Source organism: Oncorhynchus keta, chromosome 5, assembly GCF_023373465.1.
Source record: "Oncorhynchus keta strain PuntledgeMale-10-30-2019 chromosome 5, Oket_V2, whole genome shotgun sequence".
Lineage (NCBI taxonomy): Eukaryota > Metazoa > Chordata > Actinopteri > Salmoniformes > Salmonidae > Oncorhynchus > Oncorhynchus keta.
In genome coordinates this window covers 19765607-19785893 of record NC_068425.1, presented here as the reverse complement: position 1 = coordinate 19785893, position 20287 = coordinate 19765607, and the positions used below count along the sequence as shown (strand labels likewise).

The 20287-nt window shown below is 41.9% G+C and overlaps 1 protein-coding gene and 1 pseudogene across 1 annotated transcript in view; both read right to left on the bottom strand.

Moving 5' to 3' along the window:
* LOC118384191 (ubiquitin carboxyl-terminal hydrolase 43-like) overlaps window positions 1–1089 on the bottom strand; it is a 97973-nt gene extending 96884 nt beyond the window's left edge. Inside the window, exon 1 of the mRNA XM_052519023.1 lies at window positions 137–1089. Within this exon, the coding sequence (XP_052374983.1) occupies window positions 137–757 (621 nt within the window). The 5' untranslated portion in view covers window positions 758–1089. The remainder of the gene's footprint in view (window positions 1–136) is intronic.
* A 4418-nt stretch (window positions 1090–5507) lies between these two features.
* The window catches only part of LOC118384188 (cilia- and flagella-associated protein 52-like), a 43280-nt pseudogene continuing 28500 nt past the window's right edge, over window positions 5508–20287 (bottom strand).

Below are 20287 nucleotides of genomic sequence, written 5' to 3'. Positions count from 1 at the left end.
GAAATACAGCAGTTATCTTCACCCCTGGCTCTCTGGTACTTAAAATAACTTGTCCTGAGTTTATTACATAGTAAGTATATTGTTAGTACACAGGTATAAGAGCAACTAGATTTAATTATAGCCAACTATAGCCTACCTTGAATTCCACTGACAGTTGCGGGATGTATTCCAGAGTCCAGAGTGCCCTAACAAGTGATGCCAACTGCTCCGTGACTTCACCTCTGGCATGCTGCGTGTCTTCACTTTTAACAATCCCATTAATTCTCCTTCGACTCAAATCCAATTTGTACCGCTCCAACCCGAGATACTCTGCGAGCAGGTCAGTGTTGCTCAAGCACTGGACCACGGCGTTCATGAAACAGGTGTTCCCATGATTTTTCAAGCCTAGAACACCTGGAATTTTGCCACCATAGCACCATAAAACCCTCTCGTTCACCGAGCAACGGGAAGAAGCTATCGAATTATTTTTAACAGAATCATCCCCGGCGACATGGACATCCTCTTTGATATTTTCTGAGTTGGTACTGATGTTACAAGGTGTCCCGTCACGAAACCCTCCATCGTCATCCTCTGGGCCCTGAACTGCAACATCTCCAAAGTGGGTAAAAGTGCCCAAAGTTTTGATAATTTTATTTACAAAACTCCCCACCGACTTCAATGATTTCTTTCGAAAAAGCCGTCCATGTTTCTGTTTGTTTTCCTTGCGCTTTGCTGCCTTTGACGTGTCTTCACCCTTCACTCTGCAGTGTTTATCCATATCTTTATAATACTTTGCCGATGTTGGAGAATTCTGGAATTAATTGCGAGGCCAGTGTGCCACTTTTCTGCAGAGATTTCCCATCCGGATACCGTGAGGAGGACAGAACACCAGCGCACAGAGGTGAAACCATCGCGGAGCCATGGCACATCAACACATATCGACTCCGCGCAGCCGGTAAACGTCAAACATTTAATCACTTACTGAAACCCTTAATACTTGTTGACCAAATTACATGAGCTCCATCGATGTTCAACATTACCCTCGCCTTTTCTTGCCTCATACTTGCAACCTTTACGGGCATGTACACACGCACTTACCCATCGCTTCGAACTTCGTCTCGAAAGAGGCGTGTATTCATATGCGTAGTGTGTGACTATTCCCTCCCACTTTGATTCTAGTCCCTGTATCATCAAAGTAGTTTACACTGGCATAGTAGGCTATATAAACGCTGACTCACAAATTAATGTTTCCAGGTTTAACTTTTATTTTCATGAAAACAAGCAGTTTTTCATGGTTGAATGTTGAAACAGTCATATTTTATTTTTGGCAGGTTTTCTCTGTTAATATAAAATATGTGGATTAGTCATGGACACGTTTTTGCATTTAGAACACACACACATATTAGCCAATCATAAATTTCCCAATGTTTGGGAACCCCTGCTGTTTCAACCCACTGGCATGAAGGGCAGTGGTGAGGTGCTCACCTGAAGAGAGCAGTAACCAACCATACACAACAGATAGAAGGATATGATGGAAACTATAAGCAGACATATTTCAGTCAGGTTCATCTCAAACATGAACTTTATGGAGTTTGCTGGTTGGGGAAAAAAACAGTCTTTGCAAAAGCATAAGTGCATTCCTTTTACATTCACAACAATATCATTCAATACCTTGGAGAATGCCCTGGCAGAAATGGAGACCTTGTGAAATAATGTCTTGTTAATCTATACTCAGGCAATGAAATGGGAACACTAATAGGAGTGGGGTCTTTAAAGGTCCAATGCAGCTTGTTCACCAGCTTGTCATCACCATTTGCCACCTATGTGGAGACACAAACCATACATTATTATGGGATATCAGGGTTTAGTTTAGTCTGCTGTCAGTGCAGTACAATGGGTACAGTACAGACTATCTCATCTTACAAAGGCTTGATGAATGATGTCTCTGAGAGACAATTAAATGTTGTGGCCTGAGATTACATTGAACTGTATAAACCATACATATGCTGTTTCTTAATTTGAGCCAGTTTCTCACAGCAGGAAAATAATCCTGCAGCAACAGGAAATATGAATTATTATGTGGATTATAAATAATGGATATTTTTCTAGGGGTTTGATACATTCTACATTAGCGTAAATCAAGTCTGAAACTATAAAGTGGAATTTACCAACAAGATTTAAGGTAACGCATCTGTATCTGTCACAAACTGGTCTCCATCGAGGGTGATGTCATTCCATTAATGGATCCTGAGAGGGACCCTTCTAGTTCTCGTAAGGCAAACCCGTCATACACCTCCCAATAGCCAATCCGTCTCAGAAAATATACAGTATGTTAAATATTACAGGCCTTGATGTGCAGTAAACGAGGATCGTAGAATAGTTGTGTGAAGAACTCTCATTAAACTGCAAAATGCATACAATCACAATGTATAAAATCCACCCAACAGTTTCCAAAAGCGCATGCTCATTATTTTTCCACCAGGATTATAATATACAGAGTCTTTCACAATGACCAGTATTCATTATTCAAACTTTTTAATTAATGCAAGTCTGTGTCAAAATCTCTCCTCCTGTTTAAAAATGTTTATAAGCAGATGTATTGTGCATGCCAGCATTTATTGGCTGGTAAATATTTTTGGGAGATTTATAACTAAAGCCTTGACTTTCTCCTAATGAGTCCTTCACAGTATGCAAATAGAAACTGCTACCGTCTATCAAATAGTAAAATGCAGTGGTTAAAACATGGTTGTGTGGGATGAGCCATAATCATCTCTGGGGTTGACAGCTTTCTCCTTGGCCTCTCGGCCTCCCATTGCAACTGTTATTTTAAGTTATTTTTAGACCACAAATACCACATTTCCCTTTTAAAACGCAGGTGTCTTTCTATTTTTTCCCTTGTAGAAAAATTAATTTACCTACAAAGAAGGAGCTCAGGAAAAGTGTAGATTTGACATCCTATGTGATTGTGCTCACCACTTTTCATGAAAAAACATGTGCTCCAGTAGTGTAGAGTTTAGACATACAATGGGGAGAACAAGTATTTGATACACTGCCGATTTTGCAGACTTTCCTACTTACAACGCATGTAGAGGTCTGTAATTTTTACCATAGGTACACTTCAACTGTGAGAGAAGGAATCTAAATCCAGAAAATCACATTGTATGATTTTTAAGTAATTAATTTGCATTTTATTGCATGACATAAGTATTTGATCACCTACCAACCAGTAAGAATTCCGTCTCTCACAGACCTGTTAGTTTTTCTTTAAGAAGCCCTCCTGTTCTCCACTCATTACCTGTGTTTACTGCACCTGTTTGAACTCGTTACCTGTGTAAAAGACACCTGTCCTGTAACGGCGTTCGTCTGTAGAAAGAGAGTCGGACCAAAATGCGGCGTGGTGGTTACTCATGTTCTTTAATGAAAAATGAACGATACATGAAATAACTTAATATACAAAACAACAAACGAAACGCGAAAACCTATAAAGCCTATCTTGTGACAACAAACACAGAGACAGGAACAATCACCCACAAAACACACAATGAAACCTAAGCTACCTAAATATGGTTACCAATCAGAGACAACGAGAATCACCTGACTCTGATTGAGAACCGCCTCAGGCAGCCAACCTATGCTAGACACCCCTACTCAGCCGCAATCCCAATGCCTACTAAAACCCCAATACGAAAACACAACAACAATAAACCCATGTCACACCCTGGCCTGACCAAATAAATAACGAAAACACAAAATACTAAGACCACGGCGTGACATGTCCACACACTCAATCAAACATACTTCAACCTCTCCACAATGGCCAAGACCAGAGAGCTGTGTAAGGACATCAGGGATAAAATTGTAAACCTGCACAAGGCTGGGATGGGCTACAGGACAATAGGCAAGCAGCTTGGTGAGAAGTCAACAACTGTTGGCGCAATTATTAGAAAATGGAAGAAGTTCAAGATGATGGTCAATCACTGTCAGTCTGGGGCTCCATGCAAGATCTCACCTCGTGGGCCATCAATGATCATGAGGAAGGTGAGGGATCAGCCCAGAACTACACGGCAGGACCCGGTCAAAGACCTGAAGAGAGCTGGGACCACAGTCTCAAAGAAAACCATTAGTAACACACTACGCCATCATGGATTAAAATCCTGCAACGCACGCAAGGTCCCCCTGCTCAAGCCAGCGCACGTCCAGGCCCTTCTGAAGTTTGACAATGACCATCTGGATGATCCAGAGGATGAACAATATTTTATGTGATGTTCGTGTGCTACTCAATGGACTGCTCTGGTCCACCAGTGAAATATATATGTTTTAAGTTAAACAAGGAGAGATCATTTTCCAATGAGGTTTTCTCTGTGAAGAAGTAAACATCATCCTCGATGAAATGGGTGACAGAGACCATCTGGTTGCCTGAGTCATAGCTATGCCGTCTGCTTTAAGAACAAACAATCCCTTAGTAGAGAATACAATACACTGTCATTGTCACTGCATTACTCTACTATGACATCTGGCGCTAAAATATGACCAGTGGCAAGGAGATGGCGCTCACACACGACTCACTGTGCAATCAATCATCCATTGTGTTTCCATGGTAATAACTAAATAAATACTATGGTAGTCATTAACCCAATCAGAGTTTAATTCTCCCTCAATACTTTAGTCTGTTGTACAAATGAGTCTGACCTCAGTAAATGCTCTTCTATATCCTACTGTGGATGTTCCTTTCTGTCTGTGCTACTAGTGATGATCTGGTACTCCTCAGAGTGGGAGCAGATACTTCTAACCAGAGTATACAGTATATGTTGCTTATATTTGTTTCATTTTTAAAATCAAATACTATTTGTTAAACTATTAGTCCTTTCTTCATATCATTAGCATTGTAACCAGATTCTGTTATGAATAAACATGAGCCAAGGCTTGTGGTTTCTGAAAACTTTGTTTATCTGGTAGGCCCTAACACAGTGCAGAGGTTTCATGCCCACTAACTATAGGTATCTATAATTATATAATTTGGTGGGTGCTTATATTTGTCCTATTTCATGCATGTAAAAGTGTGTATTAATATGCATGTGTGAATTGGAAATGTGTATTTTTGCATATCCCAACTCACCTTGAGACAGACACCCTCGGAAAATGGCCATTATCAACCGCGACCCTATTTGTACTTTGTAACGATCATGGTTCTTCATCGCCATCATTGTTGTTTATCTTTATCTCCATGGTGCTTTATCTCCATCATTGTTGTTTATCTTTATCTCCATGGTGCTTTATCTCCATCATTGTTGTTTATCTTTATCTCCATGGTGCTTTATCTCCATCATTGTTGTTTATCTTTATCTCCATGGTGCTTTATCTCCATCATTGTTGTTTATCTTTATCTCCATGGTGCTTTATCTCCATCATTGTTGTTTATCTTTATCTCCATGGTGCTTTATCTCCATCATTGTTGTTTATCTTTATCTCCATGGTGCTTTATCTCCATCATTGTTGTTTATCTTTATCTCCATGGTGCTTTATCTCCATCATTGTTGTTTATCTTTATCTCCATGGTGCGTTATCTTCTTGATCTTTACCTGTCCCTCCCCTCCCCGCTGGCAATCGTCTTGCAGCCTCTGGTGGTGGCGATGGCTGTCACTCACACCCATGCTGTGGGCGTTGTGCACAGTCATCAGCCTGCTAGTCTCAGGAGTGAAGCAACAGATCTTATCATCATTCCAGGCTGAAAGAAAACGGCACAAAAGTCAATGACTGGGAGAAATACAAACATGAATGCGTGACAGAAAGTATTGTTTTTCTTTCATCTGAGTTAAAAATGGCACAACTGTTGTTGCCCAACTAAATCACCACCAGAGGAATGCATTTGCATTTCCAGACAGCAGACGCGGCTGATAATAGAAAGCCCCTGAGTTTCTGCTGCTAAGAAATGGAATGGAAAATCCACCACTGATGATGCTCCTGCTGTCAATCATGAATTCCACAGTGTTGCAGCCAGGTCATGTTGGGCACAGTGATATGTGGCACTTCTTTAGAGGTCTCCGTATGCCACATCCAGATGTCATTCTCAGAACGTGGCAAAGAGCTCAGATGAGCCACTGTGAGATATACATCAAGATATATACGTTAAATTAAAGCACTTATTATCAGCCCATAATGAATCGATCGAGCTATTGACACTGACTAATATAAATATCATGCTCAACAATATCTACTTTGGAGGACACAGGACATGACTTACAGTAAATGATAGTATAGCCCCCTCTACTGGTGTCATTTCAAAAGGCAAATGGGCTTCAAAATGAACAGCCAGTCAAGCAGAATCAGTTCCCTATTTGTATTCAATAGGGGACTGACCCTGCACACAAATGGAATGTGATGGCGTATATTATGTGACCTTTTAGCCTGTTGTTTCACTCACATCGTTCACGGCGCTGTTATGGCTGGAGGGGATCAGGTGATGAACTCCTCTTTGAAGTCAGTGTAGCTGAAATGGCAGATCTGTGTTGCCTCTGTGCCCACAAAGAACTGGTGACCATCACCACGGGGCGCTATGGATGTCACCCCTTTCCAGCTGAACCTTCCTGCCAAAGAGTAGAAACCAAAGAATACATGTACAGGTAGTGTTCATTGAGTAGTACAGTGGTGTATTAGATGCTTTTGGAAGATGCACACAGGATTACTGAAGTGAGAGAATAACTATAAAAGTGAATAAAGACCTCCATTCCAGACACTAGACTCACTTGATGTGTTTGAAGTTGGATGAGGATCCTGAACAGAGTGAATGTGCCATCTCCTGAGCCGAGAGTATGTTGCCTGTCTTCATCACAGACTGTGTTCGCCCCATGTCGACAACAAGGGGAAATGCATGCTGAGTTCTGAGTTTTGTACTGCAGTCTATCTAACTAAGCCAAATATAAAACTTTTTTGAAGCCACCTTGCTGAACATCTGTTTCACTGGGTCACAGCCCATTAAGAAGCTTGGTCTTGAGACTGATTTTCAGGATATCCCCACTGGTGCAACAGTAGAAATAGTATAGCTGATCCCAGCCTTCCTCAGGGATCTGTACCATGAAGCAATAGCAAGTTATTCAGGCTGCAAACTGCAGTATGCTGAGGAAATAGCACTCTCACAAATGTATCAGGGCTCTACAGCCTACATTTTTCAACATAGGTGCACACGTGCTCCTTGTATGAGAGGTCAGCATAGAGCCCTGTGTATGTGTTAGTGCACTGTATGTTCTGATATTGTAATTTGTATAAAACAAGAAGCCCGCACTCTGTTAAAGCTCCCAATTCACAGATTTATTGACAACGTTTCGATCCGAAACGGATCTTAGCCAATTTAGATCGGCTAAGCCGACGACGATCCGTTTCGGAACAAAACGTCAATAAATCGGTGAACTGGGAGTTTTAACAGTGTGCGGGCCTTCTTGTTCTATACTAGTATTATTTATTAGCCCAGCACCTGTGTTTTTAAGAATCTGGTATGACCACAAACTCTTCTGATATTGTAATTACCCAAATGCATTTCACAATTGTTTTCAGCTGCCCTGTCTGACATTCAGTGGACCTAATCTTGTGGGGAAGATTACATTCCCAAACGGGGAGAGTGTCGCTACAAGAGATGATCAATATCCTTGTAGGCCTTTAGTTGTGATATTTCATTAGAAGGTGTGCCAAGCCAAAATTATACAAAAATAGTTATTTAAATATACATACTGTTCTGCCTATAGAAAGATGTTGTCACTTGTGTTGGAGTATTGCAGATTAAGGCAGTGACCACCACTGTGGGCTGGGGCCGGGCTTCCACAAATGGATTCTCTGTTTTCTATATTCCATACCACTCTATGGAAGTTACAGACACACAGTTATTCAGTTAAAATGTATGAATACAACTATTTGTAACTATTATATTATAACAGAGGATCTGAGTCAAATGTCAGTATTTCACAAAGTTTGACACACTATTGCTATGGCTAGTACCTGCCATCATCGTGACCCCCAAGGGTCACCAGGTACTTGACATTGGGGGGAGAAGTCCAATCCTTCCACCTTTACTAACACCAAATGATATATTCAATCCTTAAATGTTTGACATACTAAAAGCAAAATTGGTTCCCTATGAAGATACGTATAAACTCCCTCTCCAAATGAAATCTTTGATCATGTTATTGGGTCTAACCAATGATGTATATAAACTCTGGATGACTTACAGGGCGCTTACTCCTCCATTGTAAAACATATTTTGGAAGCTATAGAAATGCATTTTTTTATGACTACATTAGTTTTGACACATTTATTCTATTACGGACACCTTAATGCATACTTTAAAATTATATTATGTTAGCTGAACATAAAACTACTAAATAAAAATAAATATCACAACATTTTCCTTGTTACTGTCACTGTCCCCACTACAACAAGACAACACTTAAATACATGTAACTTTGTCATTTATACATTTAATTGAAATACTATATAATTCCATTCATTCCTATGGTGGACTGCTCCTACTGGGTAATGTCTTTGTGGCCGACGGTGGTTTGAAAGCCTCTCAATGGGCAATACATAGCGTTAGCAATCCAGGGTTCATACATATCATTGGGTCTAACAGTCATCTCGCGCAGAACTACGCATGTGCATCCGTCAGATAAGAAGGCACTCTTTCGATATAAAGTTGTTTTTGACGAAAATGAAAACGTGTCAGTTTGTCACTTTGGCGAGGTTGGAGTAATAACATGTCAAATCAAATCAAATCAAACTTGATTTGTCACATACACATGGTTAGCAGATGTTAATGCGAGTGTAGCGAAATGCTTGTGCTTCTAGTTCCGACAATGCAGTAATAACCAACAAGTAATCTAACTAACAATTCCAAAACTACTGTCTTATACACACAAGTGTAAGGGGATAAAGAATATGTACATAAAGATATATGATTGAGTGATGGTACAGAGCGGCATAGGCAAGATACAGTAGATGGTATCGAGTACAGTATATACATATGAGATGAGTATGTAAACAAAGTGGCACAGTTAAAGTGGCTAGTGATACATGTATTACATAAAGATGCAGTAGATGATATAGAGTACAGTATATACGTATACATATGAGATGAATAATGTAGGGTATGTAAACATTATATTAGGTAGCATTGTTTAAAGTGGCTAGTGATATATTTTACATCATTTCCCATCAATTCCCATTATTAAAGTGGCTGGAGTTGAGTCAGTGTGTTGGCAGCAGCCACTCAATGTTAGTGGTGGCTGTTTAACAGTCTGATGGCCTTGAGATAGAAGCTGTTTTTCAGTCTCTCGGTCCCAGCTTTGATGCACATGTTCACCTACACAAGACATTGTCTCGAAACTAGGTTGTGCCTTTAGATTTAGAGACAATTAACAAATAGGAAGATTTTTTTTACATCTCTCATTGACTGCTCAAACCACGGTCTGGTCTGCGGTGCCTGCTGCTTCACAAGCGTTCCCAGAAGTCTTGGGAAAATTAATAGAGTTTTTGTAGGGTCCACTATCTATGTGATATTATTCTGGATTTTTTTCTGATTGATTGATGAAGTAATCAGTTCAGAAGAGATGACTAAAGTCTAGCTAGCTAGCAAGGACGTACCAGTATAACCAATAACTGCATCAAGATCAATAAGTGAAATATTTTGTATATATCCAACCTACTGGTAAACGTTTACGAAGCACTCTCACTTTTTAGCTTCGACACCGACTGCCAACAAAACGTTTTTCACAGCCCCCGCAACGCTTGGCCCAGGAGCAACTCTGTGTATACGCAGACTAAACACTTGACCCATATTGAGGGAGAGATTACAATGTTTCAAACCTTTCAGTGGACTCAACTTTCTCTCGTGATTTTGGCCAATAACTCATACAGCAACGTGAAATGTGTGACAAGTTTGACAGAAACTCTGAAAATAATACATTTAATTGATATAGCGCTTTTCATTACGCTCCACCGTCCAGGCCAAGCACACTCTCCTCTGCTTCTCCTTCTATGGCTCCTCCAAGACCCAGAATGAAGCCGGTAGTGACATTATATAATAACTTATCCTTATGGCTGAGTTCATACCTATTCTTATATCACCCGTGGAATGCTCTTCTCTGTTGGAGTTTTGCATAATGTGTTGTGACTCATTGCCCCTTGACACCTCAATAAAAGTGGTCATTCAAGGGCAGCCACTGTTCAGTGTAGGGGTCTTTATTGGGGTCACATCTGTCTCAGATCACTCATCTGTGTGGAAGACACCCATTCATGACCATGTGAGCTGGATCGCAGGCTTCTTTGCCATGATGACAAATGAGGGAACAAAGTAATTATCCTGTCATGGTCATGTATGACCTTAGGAACCTTAATGAAAGAGCGTATTTAGTGAAAAGCTGCAGTTGACCTCTAGAATCGCATCGTCAGGAGAAATATGACTAACATCGAAGATACAAGACTCACTCTCTCTTTAGAATGTCTCCCACCAAAGATGAAATTCCTCTGTCATAGTATTGAGTATAGCCTAATACACACCTCTTTATGCAGACCTTTTGTGCCAAACGCCAAACTGTGTTGATTTCTTTTTTTCCCCCCATTTCCTGCAGAGGGCAGTGTTTTGAAGGGTGGTTCACTGAATTGTTTTTCATTCTGCATATTTTATGAACACAGTGTCAGAACAAATCCTGATGAATGAGCTCCCTGCTTGTTATGACTGACATGGGACTGTGGCCAAAGACAGACCCCAGTGGAAGAAGATTGTTGCTGCAGGTAGCCTAGTGGTTAGAGCGTTACGCCAGTAACTGAAAGGTTGCTAGATTGAATCCCTGAGCTGACAAGGAAAAAAATCTGTTTTTCTGCCCCTGACAAGGCAGTTAACCCACTGTTCCTAGGCCGTCATTGTATATAAGAATTTATTCTTAACTGACTTGCCTAGTTAAATAAAGGTTACATTTTTTTTTAAATGTCCCACCTAGGATGAAGAGGTAAAGACACATATGATTGGTCGTAATGTGTCAGGGACCTTCTCACTGTGATTTTCTGAGTGTCAATTTGAGTGGCCATTGTCTTTATTTTGATAGTACTGGCTGTTAAAGAGAAAGCAATGTTGAGCCATGTCATTTTTTTTGTTGAAACAATGACATTTCAGTCCAGGAGATAAAACCTGAGGCCAGTCAGAACACAGCAATTCCTGCAGATGGATGTGTAAAAAGACAATAGGACACCATGTCATCACTGAAATATCTAGATCAACAAAACATTGCCGGATCTTAAACTGATCCCCATAGAATTGAAAATGAACAGACAAATCCGTCATAAAGAACCCTTCAAAATGAATGGTTAAACTTAAAAACAGTGGTCTAAAAATCCCAGCGTTGGGTCTCCGTGTGCAATGGTGATGTTACAGTAGTTACGCTGTAGTAATCTAAGCTTTTTCCCCCTCTGATACCGTTGTTCAAAAGCTATTTGAGGAACAGCGTGTTCATTGAAGAATAGCCAGGAAAGAGATGAGACAGGGCTCCACCCATTCTAAGACATTGTTGTTCCCCCTGCATGGGCAGCCCTGAGACCCTCTCCTGGCAACACTCCAGTGTGACCACAGGCTTTAGATGGGCCTGATTGGCTCAGCAGGTCTCAACGGGTGGCTAATTGGATAAGCTTTTAATCTTCACACTATCACCGTCCTGCTGAATCAGAGGCACAGGGAGACAGAGATCAGTCCTTTGGTAAAATACTTAGCAAACATTTCAGGGGTGTAATATTCACACTATCCTCATGGACAACAGAAACATGACTACCTAAAGATAACTAACAGGATTAATTCAGATGATAATAATTTCATCTGATTTGGAGACTGAGGTATGTGGCGACATACTATACTGGCATTTTGACCTCATGTAAGCATATTTTTTTATCAATGTTTCGATTGGAATCAGACATAATTCAAATAACATTAAATCAAGAGATTTAAACTTTCTTTTTTTTCTAAAAGGACAATGTAGACAAGTGTTGAAGTCTCAGTTTTTCTTGTTTGCATTTTACCCCTTTTCTCCCCAATTTTGTGGTATCCAATTGTTTAGTACTACTATCTTGTCTCATCAACTCCCGTATGGGCTCGGGAGAGACGAAGGTTGAAAGTCATGAGTCCTCCGATACACAATTCAACCAAGCCACACTGCTTCTTAACACAGCGCGCATCCAACCCGGAAGCCAGCCGCACCAATGTGTTGGAGGAAACACTGTCCACTGTGCTCTGCCCGCCGCAGGAGTTGCTGGTGCGAGATGAGACAAGGATATCCTTACCGGCCAAACCCTCCCTAACCTGGACGACGCTAGGCTAATTGTGCGTCGGTTGCGACAGAGCCTGGGCGCAAACCCAGACTCTCTGGCGACTCTCTGGTGGCACAGCTGGCGCTGCAGTTCAGCGCCCTTAACCACTGCGTCACCCGGGAGGCCGAAGTCTCTGTTATTCTACTGGGGTTTTATCAATTTATGTTTTTTACCAAACCACAAATAAACTCTCTCTCATCTGGCCTCAATGACCCTGCACTGCCTGTAGACTGTCATTCCAGCAGGCTTCTATTACACAGCACAGAAGTGTTTATAAAGTATACCCACACAGGCCAAAATACCCACACAGGCCAAAATACCCACACAGGCCAAAATACCCACACAGGCCAAAATACCCACACAGGCCAAAATACCCACACAGGCCAAACTCCTCCGCTCATACTCCTCCGCGAGTTGTAATCTTTTTATTCTTAAGTCCTGTGAATGCATTTCCAAACAGCCCTCTCCAGTTACTATAGCCACAAGTTGTACAGATGTTTCAGTATGAATCTGGAGTCCATTCACACTTAGCATACAACCATGCATTACTGATAAATGTTAAAATATCAATGTTACACAGTAGTGGCTGAACATGTTGGCTCAAACACATACCAGGGAAGAGGACACAGGGGGTATCTGTGGGTTCCCGTTGGGGTGGTGGTTTGTTGCCAGCTGTTTGAACCACATGTTCAACTTCTCCAGATGGTGGAGATGTCCTTTCGTGAATGTGTGTGTCTGTGTGCGTTTGAATGAGTTAGTGTGTGTTTCAAATCACATTTGATTTGTGACATGCGCCGAATACAACAGGTGTTGACCTTACAGTGAAGTGTATACTTACAAGCCCTTAATCAACAATGCAGTTAATTGATGTAATATGTACATGTAGGTAGAGGTAAAGTGACTATGCATGGATAATAAACAGAGAGTGGCAGCAGTGTAAAAATGGGGATGGGGGTTGGACAATGCAAATAGTCCAGGTGGCCATTTGAGTAACTGTTAAGCAGTCTTATGGCTTGGGGGTGGAAGCTGTTAAGGAGCCTTTTGGTCCTAGACTTGGTGATCCGGTACTGCTTGCCGTGCGGTAGCAGAGAGAAGTCTATGACTTGGGTGACTGGACTCTTTGACCATTTTTGGGGCCTACCTCTGACACACCAAGTATATAGGTCTTGGATGTCAGGAAGCTTGGCCCCAGTAATGTACTGGGCCATACGCACTACTCTCTGTAGCACCTTATAGTCAGATGCCGAGCAGTTGCCATACCAGGCGGTGATGAAACCAGTCAGGATGCTCTTAGATGGTGCAGCTGTAGGATTTCTGAGGATCTGGGGACCCATGCCAAATATTTTCAGTCTCCTGAGGGGGAAAAGGTGTTGTCGTGCCCTGTTCATAACTGTCTCAGTGTGTTTGGACCATGATAGTTTGTTGGTGATGTGGACACCAAGGTTCTGGAAACTCTTGACCCGCTCCACTTCAGTCCCGTCAATGTTAATTGGGGCCTGTTCGGCCCTCCTTTTCCTATAGTCCATGATCAGCTCCTTTGTCTTACTCACATTGAGAGAGAGTTTGTTGTTCTGACACCACACTGCCAGGTCTCTGACCTCCTCGCTATAGGCTGTCTCATCTTTGTCGGTAATCAGGCCTAACCCTGTTGTGTTGTCAGCAAACTTAATGATGGTGTTGGAGTCGTGCCTGGACACGCAGTCGTGGGTGAACAGGGAGTACAGGAGGGGACTAAGCATGGGCCCCAGTGTTGAGGATCAGCGCGGCAGACGTGTTGTTTCTTTCCCTTACCTCCTGGGGGGGCTGTCAGGAAGTCCAGGATCCAGTTGTAGAGGGAGGTGTTTAGTCCCAGGGTGCTTAGCATAATGATGAGCTTTGTCAGCACTATGGTGTTGAAGGCTGAGCTGTAGTCAATGTACAGAATTCTCACATAGAATTCTCCTTTTGTCCATGTGGGAAAGTGTAGTGTGGAGTGCGATTGAGATTGCGTCATCTGTTGATCTGTTGGGGCGGTATGTGAATTGGAGTGGGTCTAGGGTTTCTGGCATGATGGTGTTGATGTGAGCTTTGATCAACCTTCCAACAGAAATGAATGTACTTCTGGTGTACCAAAATGCAATGAGGCTGTCGTGCATTGCAGTGCGTTCTGTGTGGTGCATATGTTGGATTTATCAAATGTATGCATGAAATTGTATGTGTAGATTGCTTGACAGAAATGGTAGCAAAAAGTGGATGTTGAACTTTGTTGCACACATATCCAAATGATGCTGCGTACCATTTTGTGCAGTGATGCAGTAGGTGTGATCGAGGCGTAACAGAATGATCCCAGTGACCTGGACATCCTCTGATATATGAAGGGAAGGTGTCCCTTCCCAAAACCCTCCAACGTAGTCCTCTGAATCCTGCGCTTCAACGTCTCCTAACTGGGTAAAAGTGCCCAAATTTGAGATAATTTAATTTACAAAACTCCCCAAGGACTTAAATGATTTATTTCGAAAAGCCATCCAGGTTTTTGTATCTTTTCCTTGTACTTTGCTGCCTTTGGCATGGCTTCATCCTGTTTATCCATATCTTTACAATACTTTGCCAATGTTTGAGAATAATGGAATTCATTTCGAGGTCAATGTGCCACTTTTCTGTAGAGATTTCCAATCCGGATACCGTGAGGAGGACAGAACACCAGCGCACAGAGGTGACACCATCTTGGAGCCAAGGCACATCAACACATCGACTCGGTGCAGTCAATAAACATCCCTCGTACATTCCAACATTTACTGAAACCCTTCATGCACACAGGTATGCTGTGGAAATTACCACCAGGGACACCTGAAGTCAATATTACATTAATAAGTATTTATTATTAGCAAGCTGGAGAGGTTCCAACAAACTTAATGCACCATAGTACAGGTCGGTCGGGAGCTCCCCCGGGGCAGTCCCGTTAGTTCTCTTATATACTGCTTACACAAACAAGTGATATTGGCATGATTAACATTATTCATTGTCCATAATTAATTCATCATTAATGTTTGGTTCATGTATGTGAGAGACCAATACCTTACGAGACTTCCTCTTTCCAAGCTGAGACCTTGAAACTGAGATAACCCCTTTTGGTCTCAAAGCAATGTCCTGGGTGTACTGCCAAATTGCTTATACTAATAGTGAGAATTCCTCCCAGAAACACATTTGGCAGCAATTACAGCTGTGAGTCCTTCTGGGTAAGTCTCTAAGGCCCCGATTCCGACCTGAGTTAAGCGCCCGTAAATGGAACATAATTCCTTTTTTCTCTCTGCATATTTTGACCTTGAACTTAAGCATGAGAATAGCATGCTATTCACCCACTATAAGTTTGAGGTTGTGCCATTCATCCACTGCCATCACCTCATGTTTCAGCTTGATAATGCACAGCCCCATGTCACAAGGATCTGTACACAATTCCTGGAAGGTGAAAATGTCTCCGCTCTTCCATGGTCTGCATACTCACTAGACGTCCCCCATTGAGCATGTTTAGGATGCTCTGGATTGATGTGTGCAACAGCATTGTCCAGTTCCCGCCAATATCCAGCAACTTTGCACAGCCACTGAAAGGTGGGACAACATTCCACAGGCCACAATCAACAGCCTGATCAACTCTCTGCAAAGGAGAGTTGTCGCGCTGCATGAGGCAAATGGTGGTCACACCAGATAGTGACTGGTTTTCTGATCCACGCCCCTATTTATGAGAAACATTAATGAATGCAAAAGTGTTTTGAAACATATACTATTCTTATTTACAAGAAGTTACTCCAAAATGACACTACATTATTTACCATTTTGTTTAAATAGGGAACAACATCATCTGGAACACAACCAAAACAAACAGCAAATGCATCCAATAAATGTTCATCATTATGGAACTCAGACCACATGTAGCAGGTTAAACCTGGAGCGTGGTGCACGGTTCGTGAGACTGGACCATTGTCATACATGTCTGTGATTCGTGAGAATTGGGGTAGAATTATTGTTCAACACCTATTTTTTTATTAATCAATATATTTAGTGCGTAAAGACTCTCCAAACAAGTTTGGATTTTTATTCATAGAAACTTTCCTAACACTAAAATGTGCCTTAATAATCTACAAAATCAGAGTATTTTTAAATCTACCAGTTGGTGCAGAAATTGAGACAAATATACATACAGTGCATTCGGAAAGTATTCAGACCCCATGACTTTTCTAACATTTTGTTACATTACAGCCTTATTCTAAAATGGTTTCAAAAATGTTTCCCCCTCATCAATCTACATACTATCCCATAATGACAAAGTAAAAAACATTATATTTTTTGCAAATATGTTCTGTCCTCTTTTCCTTTCACCACCAGGTGGTGATGTACCCCAGGGCGGGGCATTTTCTGGAAGTACCCTACATGCCCCACTGCCCGTCTGGCGTCCATCCTGCGGTTGGTCAAGTGGTGGTGTTTGTGGGAGTGGCTAAAGCCCACCATCAGGCTCAGCTGGACCTGTGGAGGAGGGTCCAGGAGTTCTTCAGGAAACACCTGGAGGGGAACAACACTGCCCAGAAAGCTACGTTATATACTAGAGGGTAAGCCCAGTGTTTCGGTCAGGAACATTTGCCACCGGACAACATAACCGGGAAGATTTTAATTTACCAAACATTTTACAAATTTACTGGACATTCGTATGCATTCAGATCCGACTAAAAAGAGAGAGGGAAAGAAAAGAAACTGCCGACCTGGCAAGGCCAGTGCCATCAAAAAACGAGGGATAGCCTATTGGCCAAATGAGCCACATTTTTTAATTGTCCTTAACAGCCTATAACAAATTACAAATCATGACAAATCACTTCAATGTTTTAGATGTGTAGCATAAGCAAACCCAAATTGGTCTACACGGACATGTTCTGGCCTGGTTTAGATCTTATCTGTCGGAAAGATATCAGTTTGTCTCTGTGAATGGTTTGTCCTCTGACAAATCAACTGTAAATTTCGGTGTTCCTCAAGGTTCTGTTTTAGGACCACTATTGTTTTCACTATACATTTTACCTCTTGGGGATGTTATTCGAAAACATAATGTTAACTCCCACTGCTATGCGGATGACACACAGCTGTACATTTCAATGAAACATGGTGAAGCCCCAAAATTGCCCTCGCTAGAAGCATGTGTTTCAGACATAAGGAAGTGGATGGCTGCAAACTTTCTAATATTAAACTCGGACAAAACAGAGATGCTTGTTCTAGGTCCCAAGAAACAAAGAGATCTTCTGTTGAATCTGACAATTAATCTTAATGGTTGTACAGTCGTCTCAAATAAAACTGTGAAGGACCTCGGCGTTACTCTGGACCCTGATCTCTCTTTTGAAGAACATATCAAAACCATTTCGAGGACAGCTTTTTTCCATCTACGTAATATTGCAAAAATCAGAAACTTTCTGTCCAAAAATTATGCAGAAAAATTAATCCATGCTTTTGTCACTTCTAGGTTAGACTACTGCAATGCTCTACTTTCCGGCTACCCGGATAAAGCACTAAATAAACTTCAGTTAGTGCTAAATACGGCTGCTAGAATCCTGACTAGAACCCAAAAATTTGATCATATTACTCCAGTGCTAGCCTCTCTACACTGGCTTCCTGTCAAAGCAAGGGCTGATTTCAAGGTTTTACTGCTAACCTACAATGCATTACATGGGCTTGCTCCTACCTATCTCTCTGATTTGGTCCTGCCGTACATACCTACACGTATGCTATGGTCACAAGACGCAGGCCTCCTATTTGTCCCTAGAATTTCTAAGCAAACAGCTGGAGGCAGGGCTTTCTCCTATAGAGCTCAATTTTTATGGAACGGTCTGCCTACCCATGTCAGAGACGCAAACTCGGTCTCAACCTTTAAGTCTTTACTGAAGACTCATCTCTTCAGTGGGTCATATGATTGAGTGTAGTCTGGCCCAGGAGTGGGAAGGTGAACGGAAAGGCTCTGGAGCAACGAACTGCCCTTGCTGTCTCTGCCTGGCCAGTTCCCCTCTTTCCACTGGGATTATCTGCCTCTAACCCTATTACAGGGGCTGAGTCACTGGCTTACTGGGGCTCTCTCATGCCGTCCCTACAGGGGGTGCGTCACCTGAGTGGGTTGATTCACTGTTGTGGTCATCCTGTCTGGGTTGGCGCCCCCCCCCCACTTGGGTTGTGCCGTGGCGGAGATCTTTGCGGGCTATACTCAGCCTTGTCTCAGGATGGTAAGTTGGTGGTTGAAGATATCCCTCTAGTGGTGTGGGGGCTGTGCTTTGGCAAAGTGGGTGGGGTTATATCCTTCCTGTTTGGCCCTGTCCGGGGGTGTCCTCGGATGGGGCCACAGTGTCTCCTGACCCCTCCTGTCTCAGCCTCCAGTATTTATGCTGCAGTAGTTTGTGTCGGGGGGCTAGGGTCAGTTTGTTATATCTGGAGTAATTCTCCTGTCCTATTCGGTGTCCTGTGTGAATCTAAGTGTGCGTTCTCTAATTCTCTCCTTCTTTCTTTCTCTCTCTCGGAGGACCTGAGCCCTAGGACCATGCCCCAGGACTACCTGACATGATGGCTCCTTGCTGTCCCCAGTCCACCTGGCCATGCTGCTGCTCCAGTTTCAACTGTTCTGCCTTACTATTATTTGACCATGCTGGTCATTTATGAACATTTGAACATCTTGGCCATGTTCTGTTATAATCTCCACCCGGCACAGCCAGAAGAGGACTGGCCACCCCACATAGCCTGGTTCCTCTCTAGGTTTCTTCCTAGGTTTTGGCCTTTCTAGGGAGTTTTTCCTAGCCACCGTGCTTCTACACCTGCATTGCTTGCTGTTTGGGGTTTTAGGCTGGGTTTCTGTACAGCACTTTGAGATATCAGCTGATGTACGAAGGGCTATATAAATAAAATTTGATTGATTGATTGATGTATGGCCTATTGTTTTATTGGTTTTTACTTTCCTAAAACAATTGTCCACCTCGCTGTTCATCTGTCGGAGATTTGAGCACTAAATGCATCAGGGCATTGCGTGCATATGCCTTTAGGCTTAGACGTCCACTGTATGATATTAATATTTAAAAAATACACGTAAAATAAGAGAAATAAGACGGAGAGGAGATATGCCAGTGGCATGCTACGACACCGCCATGCATTTGTCAGATGGTTACAGCGTCTGCAAGATATAGGTGTACAGGAGGCTTATTCATACATTTTCAATCATAATATTTTTTATTATGAAAAAGACCATGAAATTCGGAAATAGATCATGTGATACAGCGCCATTACTGAAGCGATACATGTTATAATGAAAAAATCCATTGGGAAATACAATGTGTCATTATGAAATCAAATATGGTAACATTTATATAGAAAAGTGACACTGAAAAGTGACACTAATTAATACACATTTGTTTCAATCTCTCCTCCTGTTTTTAACATTATAAGCAGATGTATCGTGCACACCATAATTTATTGGCTGGTAAATAATTTGGGGGGATTTTGACCTAAGGCCTTGACTTTATCCTAATGAGTCCTTCACAGTATGCAAGTAGTCGCCACTACCGTCTATCAAATAGCAACATGCAGTTGTTAAAACATATATTTGTGTGTGTGTGTGAGTAAGTAATACTCATCTCTGGGTTGGCAGCTGTCTCCTTCCAGCTTCGTCCTCCCGTTGTAACTGTTTCTTTAAGTTAGATTTAGACCACAAATACCACATTTCCCTTTTAAAATGCAGGTGCCTTTCCATTTTTTCTGTCATTGCAAAATCAGACAGAACGTGCTCAGGAGGAGGGAAGAGTTTAGATTGTATATCCTATGTGATTGTGCCTCAACTTTGAATGAAAAAACACATGCTCCAGTACTGTACAGTTTAGAGATACCTAGTCCTTTGATGTAAAGAAGTGATGCTAGCAAAAGGTACATTCATGTAAACACAGAACTCTCCCCCTCAGTTAAAAAGAAAGGGCAAAGTATTTATTTA